Consider the following 15,037-nt stretch of genomic DNA (forward strand, 5'->3'; position numbering starts at 1 on the left):
GTCACCCCTTAAAGAAAAAGATCATACTGTAATTTGTGACCGCATGAAGTCATAGAAAATACCAACATTCAATTGCTAGTCATTTTTATTTTTTTGTTGCATTGCTGGTACACTTGGGAAGATTGTTGCCAGCTCAAGAGAACAAAAAGCAACATAAGCCAAGCAGTCCCCCTTCATATCTACTGTCAGGGTAACATTTTATTTTTTTGTAGATGCCACTAGTAAACCATTGACACAGCTGAAAGATGCTAATGGTTACAGTCCAAGGTCTATAAAGATAAAAAAAAAAAGGCAGCAAAAGTTTGGGAAACACAAAGCAACACACCCTATATTTTGATTGTGCAAAGCACAGAACTATAAAAAGATATTTATGTATATACAGCAAACATGGTAAGTATGTTAGTTTTCAGAAAACATGGTGTCATTTCATAAATACAGGCAACATTGGCATCCGCAAACATCAAATTTAACATTCTGGGCATTTAAACACAGCCCGTAGCCATAGAAACTGAAGAAACATGGGCTAAAAAAATACCCTACACAATGTTTTAGTGTTTATAATGGCATATTTGGTAACCTTTAGATATATGGTGTAGTTAAACTCTGTACTAAAGAAATTAATGTGCCTTCACATCTTGGGGGGGGGGTGTAACATGTTAGAAAATACAAAAATAAGATTAATACTGTCAATATTCTTACAAGAAAATATTGTATTTTAAAAGGAACAAACATTAGGTTTATGAGTGTCATTCTGAAGCGAACTGCCAAATCAGGGAAAGAAAAGGAAATGAATGCGCTTTTTGATCGAAGACTCCCTAATGCTTACACTAGGGCTCGTAACTTTAATGAACAATATAATAATCTGACTTCTCTTCAGCACCATTTATCTTCTGAACAACGCTTTGGTTGGAAAATAATATTGTGAAAGTGCTATTAATACCAACATGGCACATAGTTACTGCTATATATTTTTTTACTCTGTCAGTTGTTGAAAAAGTTTTATATTTTTTTCAATTACACCTCTGCAATGATTTATGTATGCTGAGCCTGCTCAAAGCCTCTTAATAAAAAGTAGTAAATTATTATTTAAACTTCAGTAATTTCCAAGCTATGTAACAGTAGATGTTAGCTGTAGTCTGAGTCATCTTACATGAGATTTGGCAGTTACAGCTATGGGGAAAACTGGAGTGTCTCGTGTAGAGCCCACCCCCTAATCTTATCCCTTACATTTTCAGAAGGAGAAGAAAAGTGGATGATGGCCATGCATGTCTCAAGCTCTTGTCTGAGGAAACAGTATAAACTTTATAAGGCAGACTATCTGCTGCCAGTAGGACATGCATTGCGTACAGCTTTTACAAATAGGGGGCATTTGAAATGGAAAAATACATACAAAATGTTAAGCCAGTATGAACAATGCAATTTTGCCTTAACACATACTTAGACTGTTTTAAATTGAATGGTTATTCCAAAAGGGCAACATTACTAATGGTCGCAGTAGAACTTGCTTCAGAAATACAGCTACTCTACCATGCCAATGGACTCATTTGTTTGGTCTGTATCAGTACTGGTGAAGATAGGAGGGCCTGTGCTCATGTTTGATGGGGAAGGATTTAAAGCCCTTGCTGATGGGTTTGTGCTGTTGTTGTTGCTGCTGCTGGGTGTAGGGAGAGAAGCTAGAGGAGATCCCGGTGGAGGGAGGGCAGTCACTGGCAGTGGACCACACCGGCGACTGTAACATCTGCATGGAATCACTCCATTGGCTGGAAGGGATGTTCATCTGGTACAGGGAAGAGCTTGGATTGGGCATGGTGTTGTGTTGAGTGTGAGCGGAGTGCTGCCATGGGGCCTTCGGCGGCCAAGTTTTCGTTTTGCTTTCCTGTGGAGTAGAATGGATGGAAGTTGATCAATACAAGATCTTTAGCAAAAAATAAATAAAAGGGGGTAAATGTTAACAATTAAAGGGGATTCAATATCATAGAGATATATGCAGTGAACGATAGAGGCTTACATTTTCTGGCCCAATTACTGTACTGCACACAGACTCCTAAGTACACACTCTTTCCTTACCTGGTTATTATCATCTCCCAAGTGATGGAGAGGAGGAGAGGGCAGGGTACACACCTCCGGCTCACCACAGCTGTGTTTTCTACAGGCAGAAGAGATGACATGAAGCTCTACAGCACAATATCAATAGTTCAAAACAGGTTGTAGGGAAACCAAAAGAACAGTAATAGACTATGGTGTACGTTTAACACATGGTGACTCAGTTGTACCTTCTTTGTTTGACGGCTGCAACAAGATCAGGTCCAGAGAACATGGAGAACAAGCTGTCCCCATTGGCTGAGGACGTCTCATCACTGGAGCTGGCAGAGTCTCCCTGATTGGCTGACCAGCTGCTGTTGACCGCCTCCCTGTTTCACAAGAGGCATTCTCAGTCAGAACTACTATGAACATCTTGTTCTTACCATTCTACAAATCGAACATCACTAAGAGGCATGTAAGATTGATTGGCATACTTTATAGATATGTTATATACCAAAAGGTGTGAATAAATTGTACTAGTGGGCATGTGTCATGTGAGATGGAGCGGTGTATAGAGCCTTGAATGAATGTACCCTGTAGTACTACTTTGGGCGGACTATATAGAGCCCTATGCCATATACAGAGATGTGTGTATCAATGAGATGTTAGGTGTTGATTGTGATTGGGGAACATACCCCTCGCTGTAGTACTCTGGGTGGGACCAGGTCCTGTGCTGCTCATCAGAGACGGGCCAGTTGCCGCGGGTGTTGCTGGGTCGACGGATTTGCTGCACCTGCCGTTTCTGCTGCATGGCCTGGCTGACTCCGGCAACGTAACGCGCAAACTCAGGGTCAGAGCCAACTGCATATGAAAGGGAGAAAACACACAGTTCAGTTTGACATCCTCAGCTTTTCTGTGTGTTTGCACTCCACAGCTCAATCCATTCAGCCAGACTGTCTACCATAGCAGAAAAAGCACAATAACCGTAAGTCAGCTGAACACAATGGCCTCTGCTCTGAAATAAAGAGTCTGCTGCACTGTAAAAACAGCAACTGACACATTGTAAATTCAGCATAACATTTAAAATGACATCGAACTGCTGGGGGTGCAGCACTGCTCACTGTCAGACTCAACAACCTACATTTGGAGAGATTCTAGTAAGGTCCTGTAGTTCAGTCTTTGAAAATGTATCTGAATGAGAGATGTGGCTATGAAGGTTTTTCACTTCCTCCTCAGGTTGCACCTGATAATGGGCACTATTCATTCAGGAAATCATATGGAAATCAGAAACTAGATCATACATTTTTCTGTCAGCGAAATATCACCACCCCAAATGTCTTTAATGGTTACAATGAGATTATGTAAGCACATCTCCAAACCACAAAACCCCAAGAAAAATCAAAAGCAACCCATCCTCTCCAGGCATAATGACTGCAGTGCTAAACAGCAGTGTCTCCCTTTTCCTTCTCAGTCTTTGTAATGAAACAGCCCAGTCAACACAGCTCCAAGCCCCACTGCTGACAGTTCTCTCCTACTATGGAATCCCTGGAGGCTGTGAGTTGCCTGCCTCTTACCACCACAACCCAGACAGCCTACTGATAATGGGGAGGGAGGGTGAATAACACCTTCCTAAAGGAGGCCAAGACACTGGCTCTCACCCTAAAGTGTTATCAACCACCTAGGTTATGTTCAGTGAGGAACACCATAGTACCTCCCCATTTCACTCTGTTCCAAAATGTTTACTCCCTACTGACCACCACCCACATTAGTCAGAGGAACCCAGAGTGTTATCTGGGTTTGTGGATATAAGGGACAAAAATTACTCACCTGCAGGGTCAAAGGGCAAAGTGTCTCCCAGCACCCCAAACACCCCCTCGTTCTGGTCCCTGTTGGGCCAGGTGTTGTTGCGGGGACCTTGTGGCTTCTGCCCCAGCATCTCAGACATGACACTGTCCATGTAGGTGCTGACCAGCCCCAGGCTGTACAGGTCTGAGCTCAGGTCTGGGAGGCCAGGTGAGCCCCACTGGCCAATGGGCCCCAGGGGGGAGAGCCCTGCTGGGGGAGGGGGGCCCTGGGGAGGAGGCTGCTGCTGGCTGGAACCACTCAGCCACTTGCTTGGCATTCTCTGCTGGGGAAGAACCTGGGGTGGAGGCTGTTGGGAGGGCAGCTGAGGTGGAGCATGCTGCTGCTGACCAATAGGCTGGAGGAGGTGTTGGTAGTACTGCAGTGCCTGCTGGGAGGGCTGCTGTGGTGGTGGCTGCTGCTGCTGTTGCGGCATACTCTGGGTAGGGGGCTGCAGTGAACTGTGTGAGACCGCTTGGGAGATTGGGGTTCGGTCGGTGGCTCCGCTCGGGGGCTTCAGCTCAGCGGCGTTGGCAGACGCTACAGAGTTCCTCCTTTTGACCAGTGGGGAGGCTTGCTGGGACTTGCCCATGTTGAAACCTGAGAGAAAGTCAATGACGTCCTGCATCTCCTGGTCCGTGGGGAGGTTCATGCCCTGGTCGTCACACAGTGAACCGTTCTGGGGCTGGGTGGGGTCGGGGTTGCTGGACAGGTTGCCTAGCTGTAAGATGCTCTGCAGTCTCCCGTCTACTGCTTGGCCCAGGCTCTTAAACTGCTGGTCTTCAGAGCTGCTGCTAGAGAGCATGCTATGGGACGGGGTGCTGGGGATGGAGTAGCTGCCCCCACCACCACCAGACACAGAGCTGGAAGAGGCCTTCTTTGTGAATTTGGAAGTTAGCTTGGAGATAGTTTTGGGCAGGCCACTGTAGGCTTTGGAGCCATTTCCAGGAGGCAGGTCTACCTGCATCCCGTAGTCAGGGCTCTCCCGCTGTAACTGCATCTGAATGGTGGGCAACGCCTGTTCTCTGTGGAGGGAGAAGAGAATAAGCATTCAATGGCATGGAAAATTACAATAGCTAGCTTTTAAAATTTTCTTTCAGGGCAAATGTAAACTAAAGCTTGAGAATGAGAGCTACACCTCTGTCAACCAATGCGAACACACAGCAGGTTGATTCTTTCTAGGAATTGAACATGCAAACGTGAAAATGCCTTGGACAATACACATCCACTCACTTGCACTCCTTCCACCTATTGATGTCAAAGACGGCGGTATATAGCACGTCCACCAGGCCGAGGGTCTTCTCTGGGTCCAGACTCCGCTGCAACAGAGACATGGTGGCTGGGTCCTCTTTCAGGCACCTACACACAGGACAGTCAGGACAGAGCACGACTGGCATGTCCAACATAATACATTTATAGAAGGTCTGTTAATACTTCACTTTACTGTCCAAATGTGATAGTTGATTGAGTTAAGTGTTTGCTTATGTGGATAGAAAGTATGTAGTTTGCTGATTTAGCTAATTGTATGTCTAAGGGTTCTGAATACTTGGAATTCCCTTGCTAAAACAGCTAAAGCAAGCAAAATGTATTTATTTATCCAAATTATTTTTTGGACCTGTAAAGCAAGCAGATTGTGGAAAAAAAGAGGGCAAAAGAGACAATTCTGAATAATCCTACTCACCATGTGGAGGGTACTTGTACCACAACTCTGGAGCCCTCCAGAGCAATCTGTGGAGCATAGGCTTCCTTGTTCTCGATCTGAGCAGTGTCAACAACCACCTGTCCACACAGTCATTCAGAGAGCTGCATCAGCACAGCTTCTAATAAAATGCATTCCCTCACAGCCAGTTACGCTTGTGCAAGCAATTCTACAGGATTATATTGGCCCTTTTTATCTCGACTCTGACTGTAAGCAAAGCAGATATTGTGGAAAGAAATTGGTATTCTAACACACCTGTCTCCTCTAAAATGGAAAATGGATATAATGAAATAAGATCTAGTACTAACTCTGCCCATAGTCAGAGCATGTGGGCAAAGGCAATGTAAGCTACTTTGGGTGAACAACAAATATCCACACTTCCAGGTATCCAGCCCAATATTTTCCAGTAGTTCTTTGAAAAAGAGGCACTACCTTCTAGACAAATGAAACTGGGTCATGGGGAGGGAGGACCCTTCCTGTCTCACAGGAAGTCAGCCTATTGTCATTTATATAGCAGGTGTATCCTCAGGACCCCTGGGCAGTCAGAGGGCTGAGTCCAGGCCTGTGAGAGAAACATACCGACACACCCACCAGGCCCCTGACACAAGGTCACAGGCAGAGAGAGAGAAAAAACGAGAGAGAGAAAAAACGAGAGAGCGAGATGCAACAGCATAGGCCCCCCAAAAAAGGAGAATTGGCCAATTTAGTTGTTGAGAACTTAAATTAACATCCCAGAAATAAAGCCATTTTCACTGTCTGGCAGATCCGCTCTAGGAGTAATGTTAAGAGAAGGTGGTCTTCTCTTAGGCTGCTATGGAGGCTCCCACTGTCTGTGTTCTTCAGAGCTCATAGCTCAGATAAGGAGGAGTTCATGTAAAGCTCCCATCTACCACCAGGGTTTGTTTTACACTCAGCGCTGCTGTTGGGTGGATAAGAACACTCCCCAGGCCTGACGCACTAAATATTACAGACCACACTGAGGAAATAAAGTAGAGTAGGAGGACTGCTGCTTTCTCTCTGTTGGCTGGGGGAGACTCGTTTCAAAGTGAACAGCCAGAGATCTGTTTGAAGAACCAACCAGATGACCCCATCCTTTACCCAGATGCTGCAGGAATGTTGGCTTCACTGTCTACAATGAGTTTGTTTACACCCAACATACCTTCCCATCATCTCGATTACACACCTCCCGAACAATGGGCTCTAGGTTACAATAGACTACAACTTGCAGCCTGGCCCAGAGCTATAATGTAGAGGCTTCACTAAGCTTCACGAGGCTGTAGAGTTAGTGAATCTGCTCAAGGCAGGGACCTCTAACGAATTAAATACTCCTTTACCTTTTCATCAAATAAATGAAGTTGGTTGAACCACATGGCCCTACTGCTAAAGAAAAACAATCCATCAGCTAATTTTAGTTGAGACAGTTTATGTTGACAAGTATTTTAAGCTGGGTGCGTTTGCTGCCCTTGTTGACATCTTAAGTGCTTTGTACTCACCAGTCCCGCCTGAGCGAACAGTAACTGGACAGCGGTCTTGCAGGCCATTCTCCAGCTGGAAGGGCAGACCTGGTTGAGGACCTCAGTGACGGGGGAGTCATCCCGTAGGGTCACTCCGTTCTGCCCCACTGCCTCTTTAATGAGCTGCAACATGGTGTGCTGAGGATACAAAACAGGGTGGCCGGTGTGAAAACACAAGACTTCTGCTGCTGATGCAAGGCACTAATGTGGACCTGACAAAGATCCACTTTGGATTGAAACTTGTACTTTTTTTGCCAAATAAAGGCATGGTGGAGCAATAGTGAGTGTGGGTCCTATTCATCTCTTCTAAAACACAAAACATACACCAGAACAGGAAACAGTAGCAACTACAACATCCAGGGACTAAGTCCCCTCTTGTTAAAGTGTCTAGGCTCTCTAGTTTAAAGGGTCCTGATGAATGTGCTGTTTATTTCTGAATTCGGTAAATGGTGAGTCAGATAACTGACAGATAGTGTGCAATTATCATACAAGATAGTTTTGTCCCACAGACTGGGGGAGAATCCCACTGTAAACTAACGAAGCAGATGCAGATTCTATCCAGACCCAAGGCATCAGATGTACCATGGAATAAGTGTTAAGACATCCACATCAAAACATTAAAGCCTTGCCAAATACAAGACTCACAGCCCACGTAAGTCAGTGGTTGAAATGACCGTCTAAGCGGCTCTCATTTCCTAGAGAGAGCAGAGTGATCCATTCTGGTCAGCAAGGTCGGACTATGAAAGACTTAGGAAACCACCCATCACAGTAGCCTAGCGCCAGGTTGAGAGCAAGCCAAGGCCAGGGGTGTATTCACAATGTTGCAGATAGAAATGTAATAGAGCTGAATACGACTCCCGAGCTGATGACTCCCAATTTAACATGACAGACAATCATACATGTTCTATGCAATATCTGAACATTCTATAACGTCAAGTCCTCCATAACAGACCGCAGAGCATACCGTTTTCAGTTTGAGGTTGTCAGCCGCCGACTCGTTGAAGGACACTCCTTTGAGGAAGTGGGCGCCAATCTGCACAGGGATGGTGGGCAGCTCACATTGAATGGGCTGGGAGATGGTCTGCATCCTGCCAGCCTGCTGGGCCTCTGCCTCACTGCAGCAACCCTACATAGTAGAGCGAGAGACACAGGCGCAGACATGGGACGTACAAATAGGTTAGAGACAGGGTTTTGCCCTTATCACAGCCACTATAATCCAAGGCTTTACCATTCCTAATGAGCTGTAATATGTCCTGTGCTTAGAGTAAACATACCTGTAAAGCTGCCTCCACAGATTTGGGATTGAGGTGAAAGCCAGCTTTCAGTGCATATTCACTGTGGCCCATACTTTCTAGTGCTGCTTTATAAGCCTGGCGAAAGAAAATAAAATAATTTGTATAAACTCAACATGTAAGTCAGGCTGGCTATTGCTTCATTCAGTCCTTTCATATCCAAGCCATCAGCACATTGATTTGAAGCAGCCCTTGTTCTGTAGGGCACTATTGACCCAGTCAGAAATGGAACCCTATTTCATATATAGTGCAATACTTTTTACCAGAGCCCTGATAAAAAATATTGCACTTTACAGGGAAAAAGACCAGGAATAAGGCTCTGGTCAAAAGCAGTGCACAAGCCTATATTGGGGAACAGGGTGTCATTTCAGACATTGACCAAGGCTGTGGTGGTCCTGCGGGGAGCGCCATCTACCTGTAAGGCATTGTCGATCTTCATGTTGAGCTCCTTCAGATGGTGATCAGGGATGTTGGGGTTGTTGGAGCAGAAGAGCTGCTGGACCTGGATGCCTGCCAGGCAGCCGTCACGTCCCCTCTCCCTCAGACGTCCCGTGGCCTGGAACACAGCACACAGTCTCAGGTCACATAGCAGTTTACACACAGCATCACATACCCTAGTACAACCCTTACACACCCTGCATCTGCTCTGTACAGCTAATCTGCATTACAGCAACTTACACAATAGGCATGAGAAAATGTGTCAGTGTTGTATTGTAAGGGAATGGTAAGTAGCTAGCTAACATTTTCAACATCAACGTAAAAGACTAACCACCAAGTACACAGTAGATTGTTAAAAAAAAAAATAGAAAAAAAAGTGTACCAGAGTCATCAAGATGTGTACCAGAGTCATCAAGATGTGTACCAGAGTCATCATGGCTTGGCCTCGAGTGTGAAACCGAATGGGAAAAATACATATACCCTACCATTTGGATTTTATATACCTTCACCCATTTCATCTGGTTTCTAATATAGGCCTACGGTATTGCACTAAATTGTCATCTCAAACATCTCATCTGTGCTTCAGAACCAAAAAGTTGCACATATTGATTGATGACCAGACAAAAACAGTAGGCCTATGTTTGTATTATCCAGATAAAACAGTTGAAAAATCTACTACGGAGGCATCTTTGCCAGAACAATAACAGGCTACCTTCAGATAGGCCTAGTTTGGGTGGCTACATGTTTAAAAGATGGCTGTAACGTCACACTGCATTCAATATTATGGGATGAAGATAATATATTCTGGCAAATTAATTACGGTATTTGTGAGGAAGAAAAGGGCTACCCAGTTGGCAACAAGCATTTTAGTGCAATACCGTAGGCGGCTCTCCAAAGTGATAGCGTGCAGTGCAGACAGACCATGCTTTCCATCCGATCCTGCAACCCCCGCTGCATACAGGTAGGCAGCATGATTCTGCTTGCTCTGGACTCCAGAGAAGTGACATCCATACCTAGTTGATATTGGCTGCCAACAATGACTTTCAGCTACAAATGCAAAATGTGTAAAACAGTTTATTTCTGTATGTTGCATTTGAAACTGCATCACCGTTTATGGCTGTAATGACAGGCTACATTGGCGCAGAAATTGTGCGTCCATGTACCTGCGTGGGGTCACAAGCTTTGAACCACTTCTTTTTGGGGGTTGCGGGTCAAAAAGTTTGAGAACCAATGAGCCAAAAAACAGACGATTTTCTGTAGAGCTATAGGATTGCGTGCAGTGCAAATGTCAAACTGTATGGAGAGCGGATTTCCATAAATATCCTTGATCACCAAACAATAACTGTTTACTTTGCAGGCTTTAATTACTAGCATAGGCATACTGGTCTTTCGGTATGTCATACTGGTCTTTTGGCATGTCAAAATTGCTCGAAATGTATCATTTATTTATGAAGCTTGCAATTGGAATTTGTTAAAATTAATTACATAATCAAAGTGTGTTGTAGACAAATAATGAAAAGGGCTCTCTGGTAGCCTCTAACAGTCATTTGTATTTGAACAAGTCATTGCATGTATAGATTACATCTTTTTACTTGACTCGCCTCGCACTTAGAACACACAACTTGGACTTGATTTGAGACTCGACCCGTTCTACTTGTGACTACTTGAGACTCGGACCTTGACTTTAGACTTGCTTGTGACTACAATAATAGTGACTTGGTTACACATCTGGTAGATTGTACATTTCAGAACAGTGTTGGGCGTAGATTTGTGAATAACTGCTGCTGTAGAGGGGAGACCGACCGCCTCCCTCTATGGAAACTGCCCAACAGTGCAGTGAGGCCCGGCCTGGCCATATCGCAGCAGCACATTCCAGCAGGATATCCAGCCCGTTCCCTCCAGGGCTAACACCCCACATGCCAGGGCTTAACAGATCAATCAGGCCACTCACGATTCTCCATTCTGGCTCCAATGTACAGAACAAAGCTCCAAATGTGCCGAGGGGGATGTTATTAGCTACGGGATTAGCCAGCTAGCTCCTCTCACAAAACAGCCTCCATTTCAGTTAGCTAGGGTTTGTTTGGGGATGTGTAGGCCTAGCTTAAAGTGGAGGAGGGAAAACTAGCAATACAGGCTCATATACTGTATATACAAACTTCTCAACGGGAAATAAGTGGAAATTGTGGCTGTAATGGTAGCTGACTGCATTTCATAGGAATGTATAACAGTCAGCTTGTCACATTTTGAACACAGCCTATTTCCACCAGCTAGTCACATCAGGAAGCTCCTTGGTGAGTCCTGGGGGCGCCCTGGCCTCCATGTCCAAATACCTCGGCTGCACCCTTCCATGATCGTGAGGCCTCCTCCAGCTCCGTCAGGGGCCCAGGGCAGGAGCTCTGGGAGCGGACATTGCTGCGTCGCTCCTGGGCCTGGGCGAGGGCCTCCGCCAGGCACGACTGGGCCACAGGCTGCACCTTCTGCAGGGCCTGGGATAGGAACTGGAAGTGCACCTGCATCACTGTTAGGAAGCACCGACCCAGCACCTGGAGAGAACACAACATTCAAAAGGTTGTGATCAGGACAACATAGAAAATCAGGAACACTAGTCTATTGGTTTGGGGGATTGGTCAATGATGAATGAAGAGAGAAGGCAGAAAAGCAGAAATTCCCTATAATATCAACAACAAAGAAATCACACCCCTGACAAGATTACATTAGTGGGAGCCTTGATCATTCATCATTGTTCTCAAAGCATATGGCCTTGGCATTCCTTGTTTTTCATTACTCAGACACTGTTACTTAAGTGATGTTGGCTTCAGTGACTTGGTTGTTTAAAAATGATTACATCTTTGATAACCCTCAGAGTCCTCTTAAATCAGTCCTAAATAGAGTCACATCAATTTACTGCTTAAAGATGCTCTTGTTTGAGGAAAACCCAGCTTGAGAACATGACATTATTACCCACAAAAACAACTTGTAAGAAAGTACATTGTGAAGGGCTATAACCTCAAAACAGTTCAAGGCTGGATAATGGCTGCATTCCAGTGAGTCACTGAAGAGAACTGTCTATTAAATAGTTACATTTCAACTGGTTCATATCACTAGGACATTATGGAAAACATTTGACAGGCTAACATTGTACAACAACAAAGCCACAGCTCAAGTTGTGGTAGGATGAAATAAAAAATGTCTCCATGTCAAGGCCATGTTCTGCCTGATAACACGTCCTCTCATTTTCCACACAACACCAGTCAACAGTGCAATGTTACACCAGCAAATAACTTTCTACCATAATTGGGAAGCTCAGTTTGTGTTATAAAATCAGTCTACTCTGAGAGTCAAGGCCGAGCACTGTAGTCATAAAGCACAACAAGCAATGCTTACAACTGGAAACTAAGTTCGCTCTTCTCCTTCAACTTAATAGTGGAGCAGATTTTTCCACATCATGATGGCACCGTTCCAGACCCTGTGCAATGGGTGATTCATATAAACAATGAGGTTCACATTTACATAAGTGAAGAAAATAATTGTAAATGTGTAGGAGTCAGACATGTTTGTATGTCCAGTTAGCAAAAACAAGAGCAACTTGACACCACAGGCGGCTCACTGTGGTCACTGGGTTCTTTTTCAGGTACGTGCTGAAAATATATTTTGGCTGAGTTGTTAAGGACAGAAATATGCCGCCCTGTTTAAAAGCAGACAGGAACAACAAGGCTGGGCTGTCCTCATTCTTTAACACATCATGGGGGCATAGACACCGACTAGGCCTATACACTTACTGACCATTTCCAAGGCTAGGTCCAAACCCTTTAGAGCCCTCTTCAGCTCTGATTCTGAAATAGGACCAAATAACAGTTAACATAAGGGAATTGGTCAAACATGCAGTATTGGTTCTGAACCATGAGTTATGAGGGTGTGAAACGCCTGCTGCTTATGTTGGACTGCTAATCACAGTATAAACACTTGTAACACCTCACTCTCAAATGACTAATGCATACCAAACACTGGCTCAACGAATAATGATATGAGATGGTCTTTCTTTCCTCATTTTCCTAATGCAGACTATCAAACAAATTGTAGACTGTCACAGAATTGAGTGGCAAATTGTTTAACATAAAATCTCTTAGCGGTCAAATTTGTCCACTTGATCAGTGAATGTAACAAAAGCCATATTACAGATTATGGTTAAACAATTTGAATGCTTTCTTCCTTTCTAAACAGATATTTTGAGAACAGTGTTTTTCCGGTGGTTTCCCGCTAATTGCATTTTGGAACATTCACACGTAACCAAACAGCCATGTGCGCATTGTTGAGCTTATAATATGAAGAAATAAAAAGTTAACATTTTAAGCTAAAAATGGTCTGATCAGCCTCATTGCTTTTTTAAGTGCAGTGGTTGTATTGATTTGGGAGGTGTCATCCCAGAACTGTCCCAGTGTCTGTTTTGAAACGTAGACATATTGATCGTCCCAGGGACAAAAATGTGGCCATTAATTACCATCCCTGGAGGGAATTATTTTATAAAGACATAAAAAGTATTTGGTTGTAATTGTAATGTTGCAATATTTTTATAGGCTACCAAAAGGTTGCCAACCATTTGAGACAGGCTCGAATATGAATAGCCAATAGAGTGTAGCCGACATTTTTGTCTGATTCTCTATGATTAAAAAGATGGTAATGCATTTTCTTTTGCAAAGTCATACAATGATGTACAAATGGTGTTAAAGACCACTTATTTATTTTAAGTGACTTACGCTTTTGGTTAAAACTTTATAAAATCAGTCCTACTTGTCCAAAGGCCAAGTGGCAAAAAGGGTAATGAATAACTCTGCATTCTGAAAAGTGATGTCAAATTTCTTAGAATACCATTAATACTATTATTTTTGGACCAGCTGCACAGAACACTATAAAAGGACAGAAATACAATCAAACTACAAAAGGACATGATTATGTAGCAAGAAAAATCTAAAGGTAGCAACAAAAGATTAATCACACATGGGGATAAGATGAAATTTCAAATCGGCTCATGGAAAATATGAGGAATAAAACTACAGGGCCAAGCCAACTTTTAGCCGCATACAGGGCTGAAAGGCAGGCTTAAACAGTGAGAAGAATGAATCAAACAACTAATCTTCCCCATTAACTAAGGGCACATGTAGTGCGAGGACACATCTATTGTCTTCTTGAAGGGGAAATCATCTATCCTAGGAGAGTGAGAATAAAAACCAGATGCCTTCGTGTTTCATGTTTTCTTCCTGTCTAAAATACCTCTTTAGTGCTGTTAGTGAGTGGCCTCACCATCCTAGCCTGTCTTCTGTAGGATGGCCATTTCCAAAGGTAACATCTAAAGACCCTTTTCCAGTACACGACACACTGACGTCACTTACAGATGCGTGCGACACTTGGCGGCAGTAAGAAAACCATCGCAATCTGTGTCCATTCAACAGCCTAGATTTATGTTTTTATTACTTCTAAACAAAACTTTTGGGGGTTTTCATACTTGCTTGAACAGTCGCTAAGATTATATTTGGTTGTGATCTTTGCAAAATAACTAATTTTTGATGTATCAGTTTGCTATAATGCTAACGCTCATTGATATAGGCTGTAGCAAAAGCTAGCCAAAGAGCCATTTTACTGGTTGAAGTGCTTTTTAAGTAGAATGCTGTTGATTTGTGATGACACAAAAGTAAGTAAAACATTCATTTGAGCCTTAAAACCCAATCATAATCCAAAAGTATTTTGAAATGCACTCGTAAGCAACATGTAAACAGTGTTTTTTTGCCATTCTATTTTTCAGGGGTGTTTTGGGAGTGCTGCTAGTGCAGTTGTCTGCCTGGCTCTGGCCCTGCCTGCACTGTGGTTGCCTCATGTTCAGAACCAGGAGAAGATCTCAATTGCATTCTCCTCACGTCAGGAGAGAGGATGCGAGGAGTATGCAATCGAGACCAGGACTCCTGTCTGGCTGGCCTGACCGTCGCTCCCTCTGTGGTTTCGCTCATACACTCAGTAGACTGCCCCCTAATAAACAGTGACATTTTCATGCATATTTGGCAGCTGAGACACTGAGCAGCCAGGGTAGCCAAGCTCCAATAAAAACACACGTTTTGTTTTCCATACTGACTGGACTTTCTGGATTTTGGGGAAAAAGATGGTGGGTGGAAATTATCCTGCTTCCTTCAACATTCCACAATTCTCCAAACTCAAAATAGCTTTTTTTTGTTCTTCATACA

General features: G+C 43.8%; 1 protein-coding gene across 5 annotated transcripts in view; it reads right to left on the reverse strand.

Moving 5' to 3' along the window:
* Positions 1-67: 67 nt before the first annotated feature.
* Positions 68-15,037, reverse strand: part of LOC106587568 (granule associated Rac and RHOG effector protein 1) — a 44,450-nt gene continuing 29,480 nt past the window's right edge. For all 5 annotated transcript variants that reach the window (XM_014176082.2, XM_014176085.2, XM_014176081.2 and 2 more), the window contains 12 exons: positions 11,138-11,350; positions 8,785-8,925; positions 8,352-8,447; positions 8,042-8,203; positions 7,057-7,215; positions 5,546-5,643; positions 5,098-5,223; positions 3,850-4,889; positions 2,718-2,883; positions 2,274-2,411; positions 2,068-2,146; positions 68-1,876 (listed from right to left, as the gene is read on the reverse strand). In XM_014176082.2, the coding sequence (XP_014031557.2) occupies positions 1,559-1,876; positions 2,068-2,146; positions 2,274-2,411; positions 2,718-2,883; positions 3,850-4,889; positions 5,098-5,223; positions 5,546-5,643; positions 7,057-7,215; positions 8,042-8,203; positions 8,352-8,447; positions 8,785-8,925; positions 11,138-11,350 (2,736 nt within the window). In that variant the 3' untranslated portion in view covers positions 68-1,558. The remainder of the gene's footprint in view (positions 1,877-2,067; positions 2,147-2,273; positions 2,412-2,717; positions 2,884-3,849; positions 4,890-5,097; positions 5,224-5,545; positions 5,644-7,056; positions 7,216-8,041; positions 8,204-8,351; positions 8,448-8,784; positions 8,926-11,137; positions 11,351-15,037) is intronic.

This window comes from Salmo salar, chromosome ssa26 (assembly GCF_905237065.1).
Source record: "Salmo salar chromosome ssa26, Ssal_v3.1, whole genome shotgun sequence".
In the NCBI taxonomy this organism is placed as follows: domain Eukaryota; kingdom Metazoa; phylum Chordata; class Actinopteri; order Salmoniformes; family Salmonidae; genus Salmo; species Salmo salar.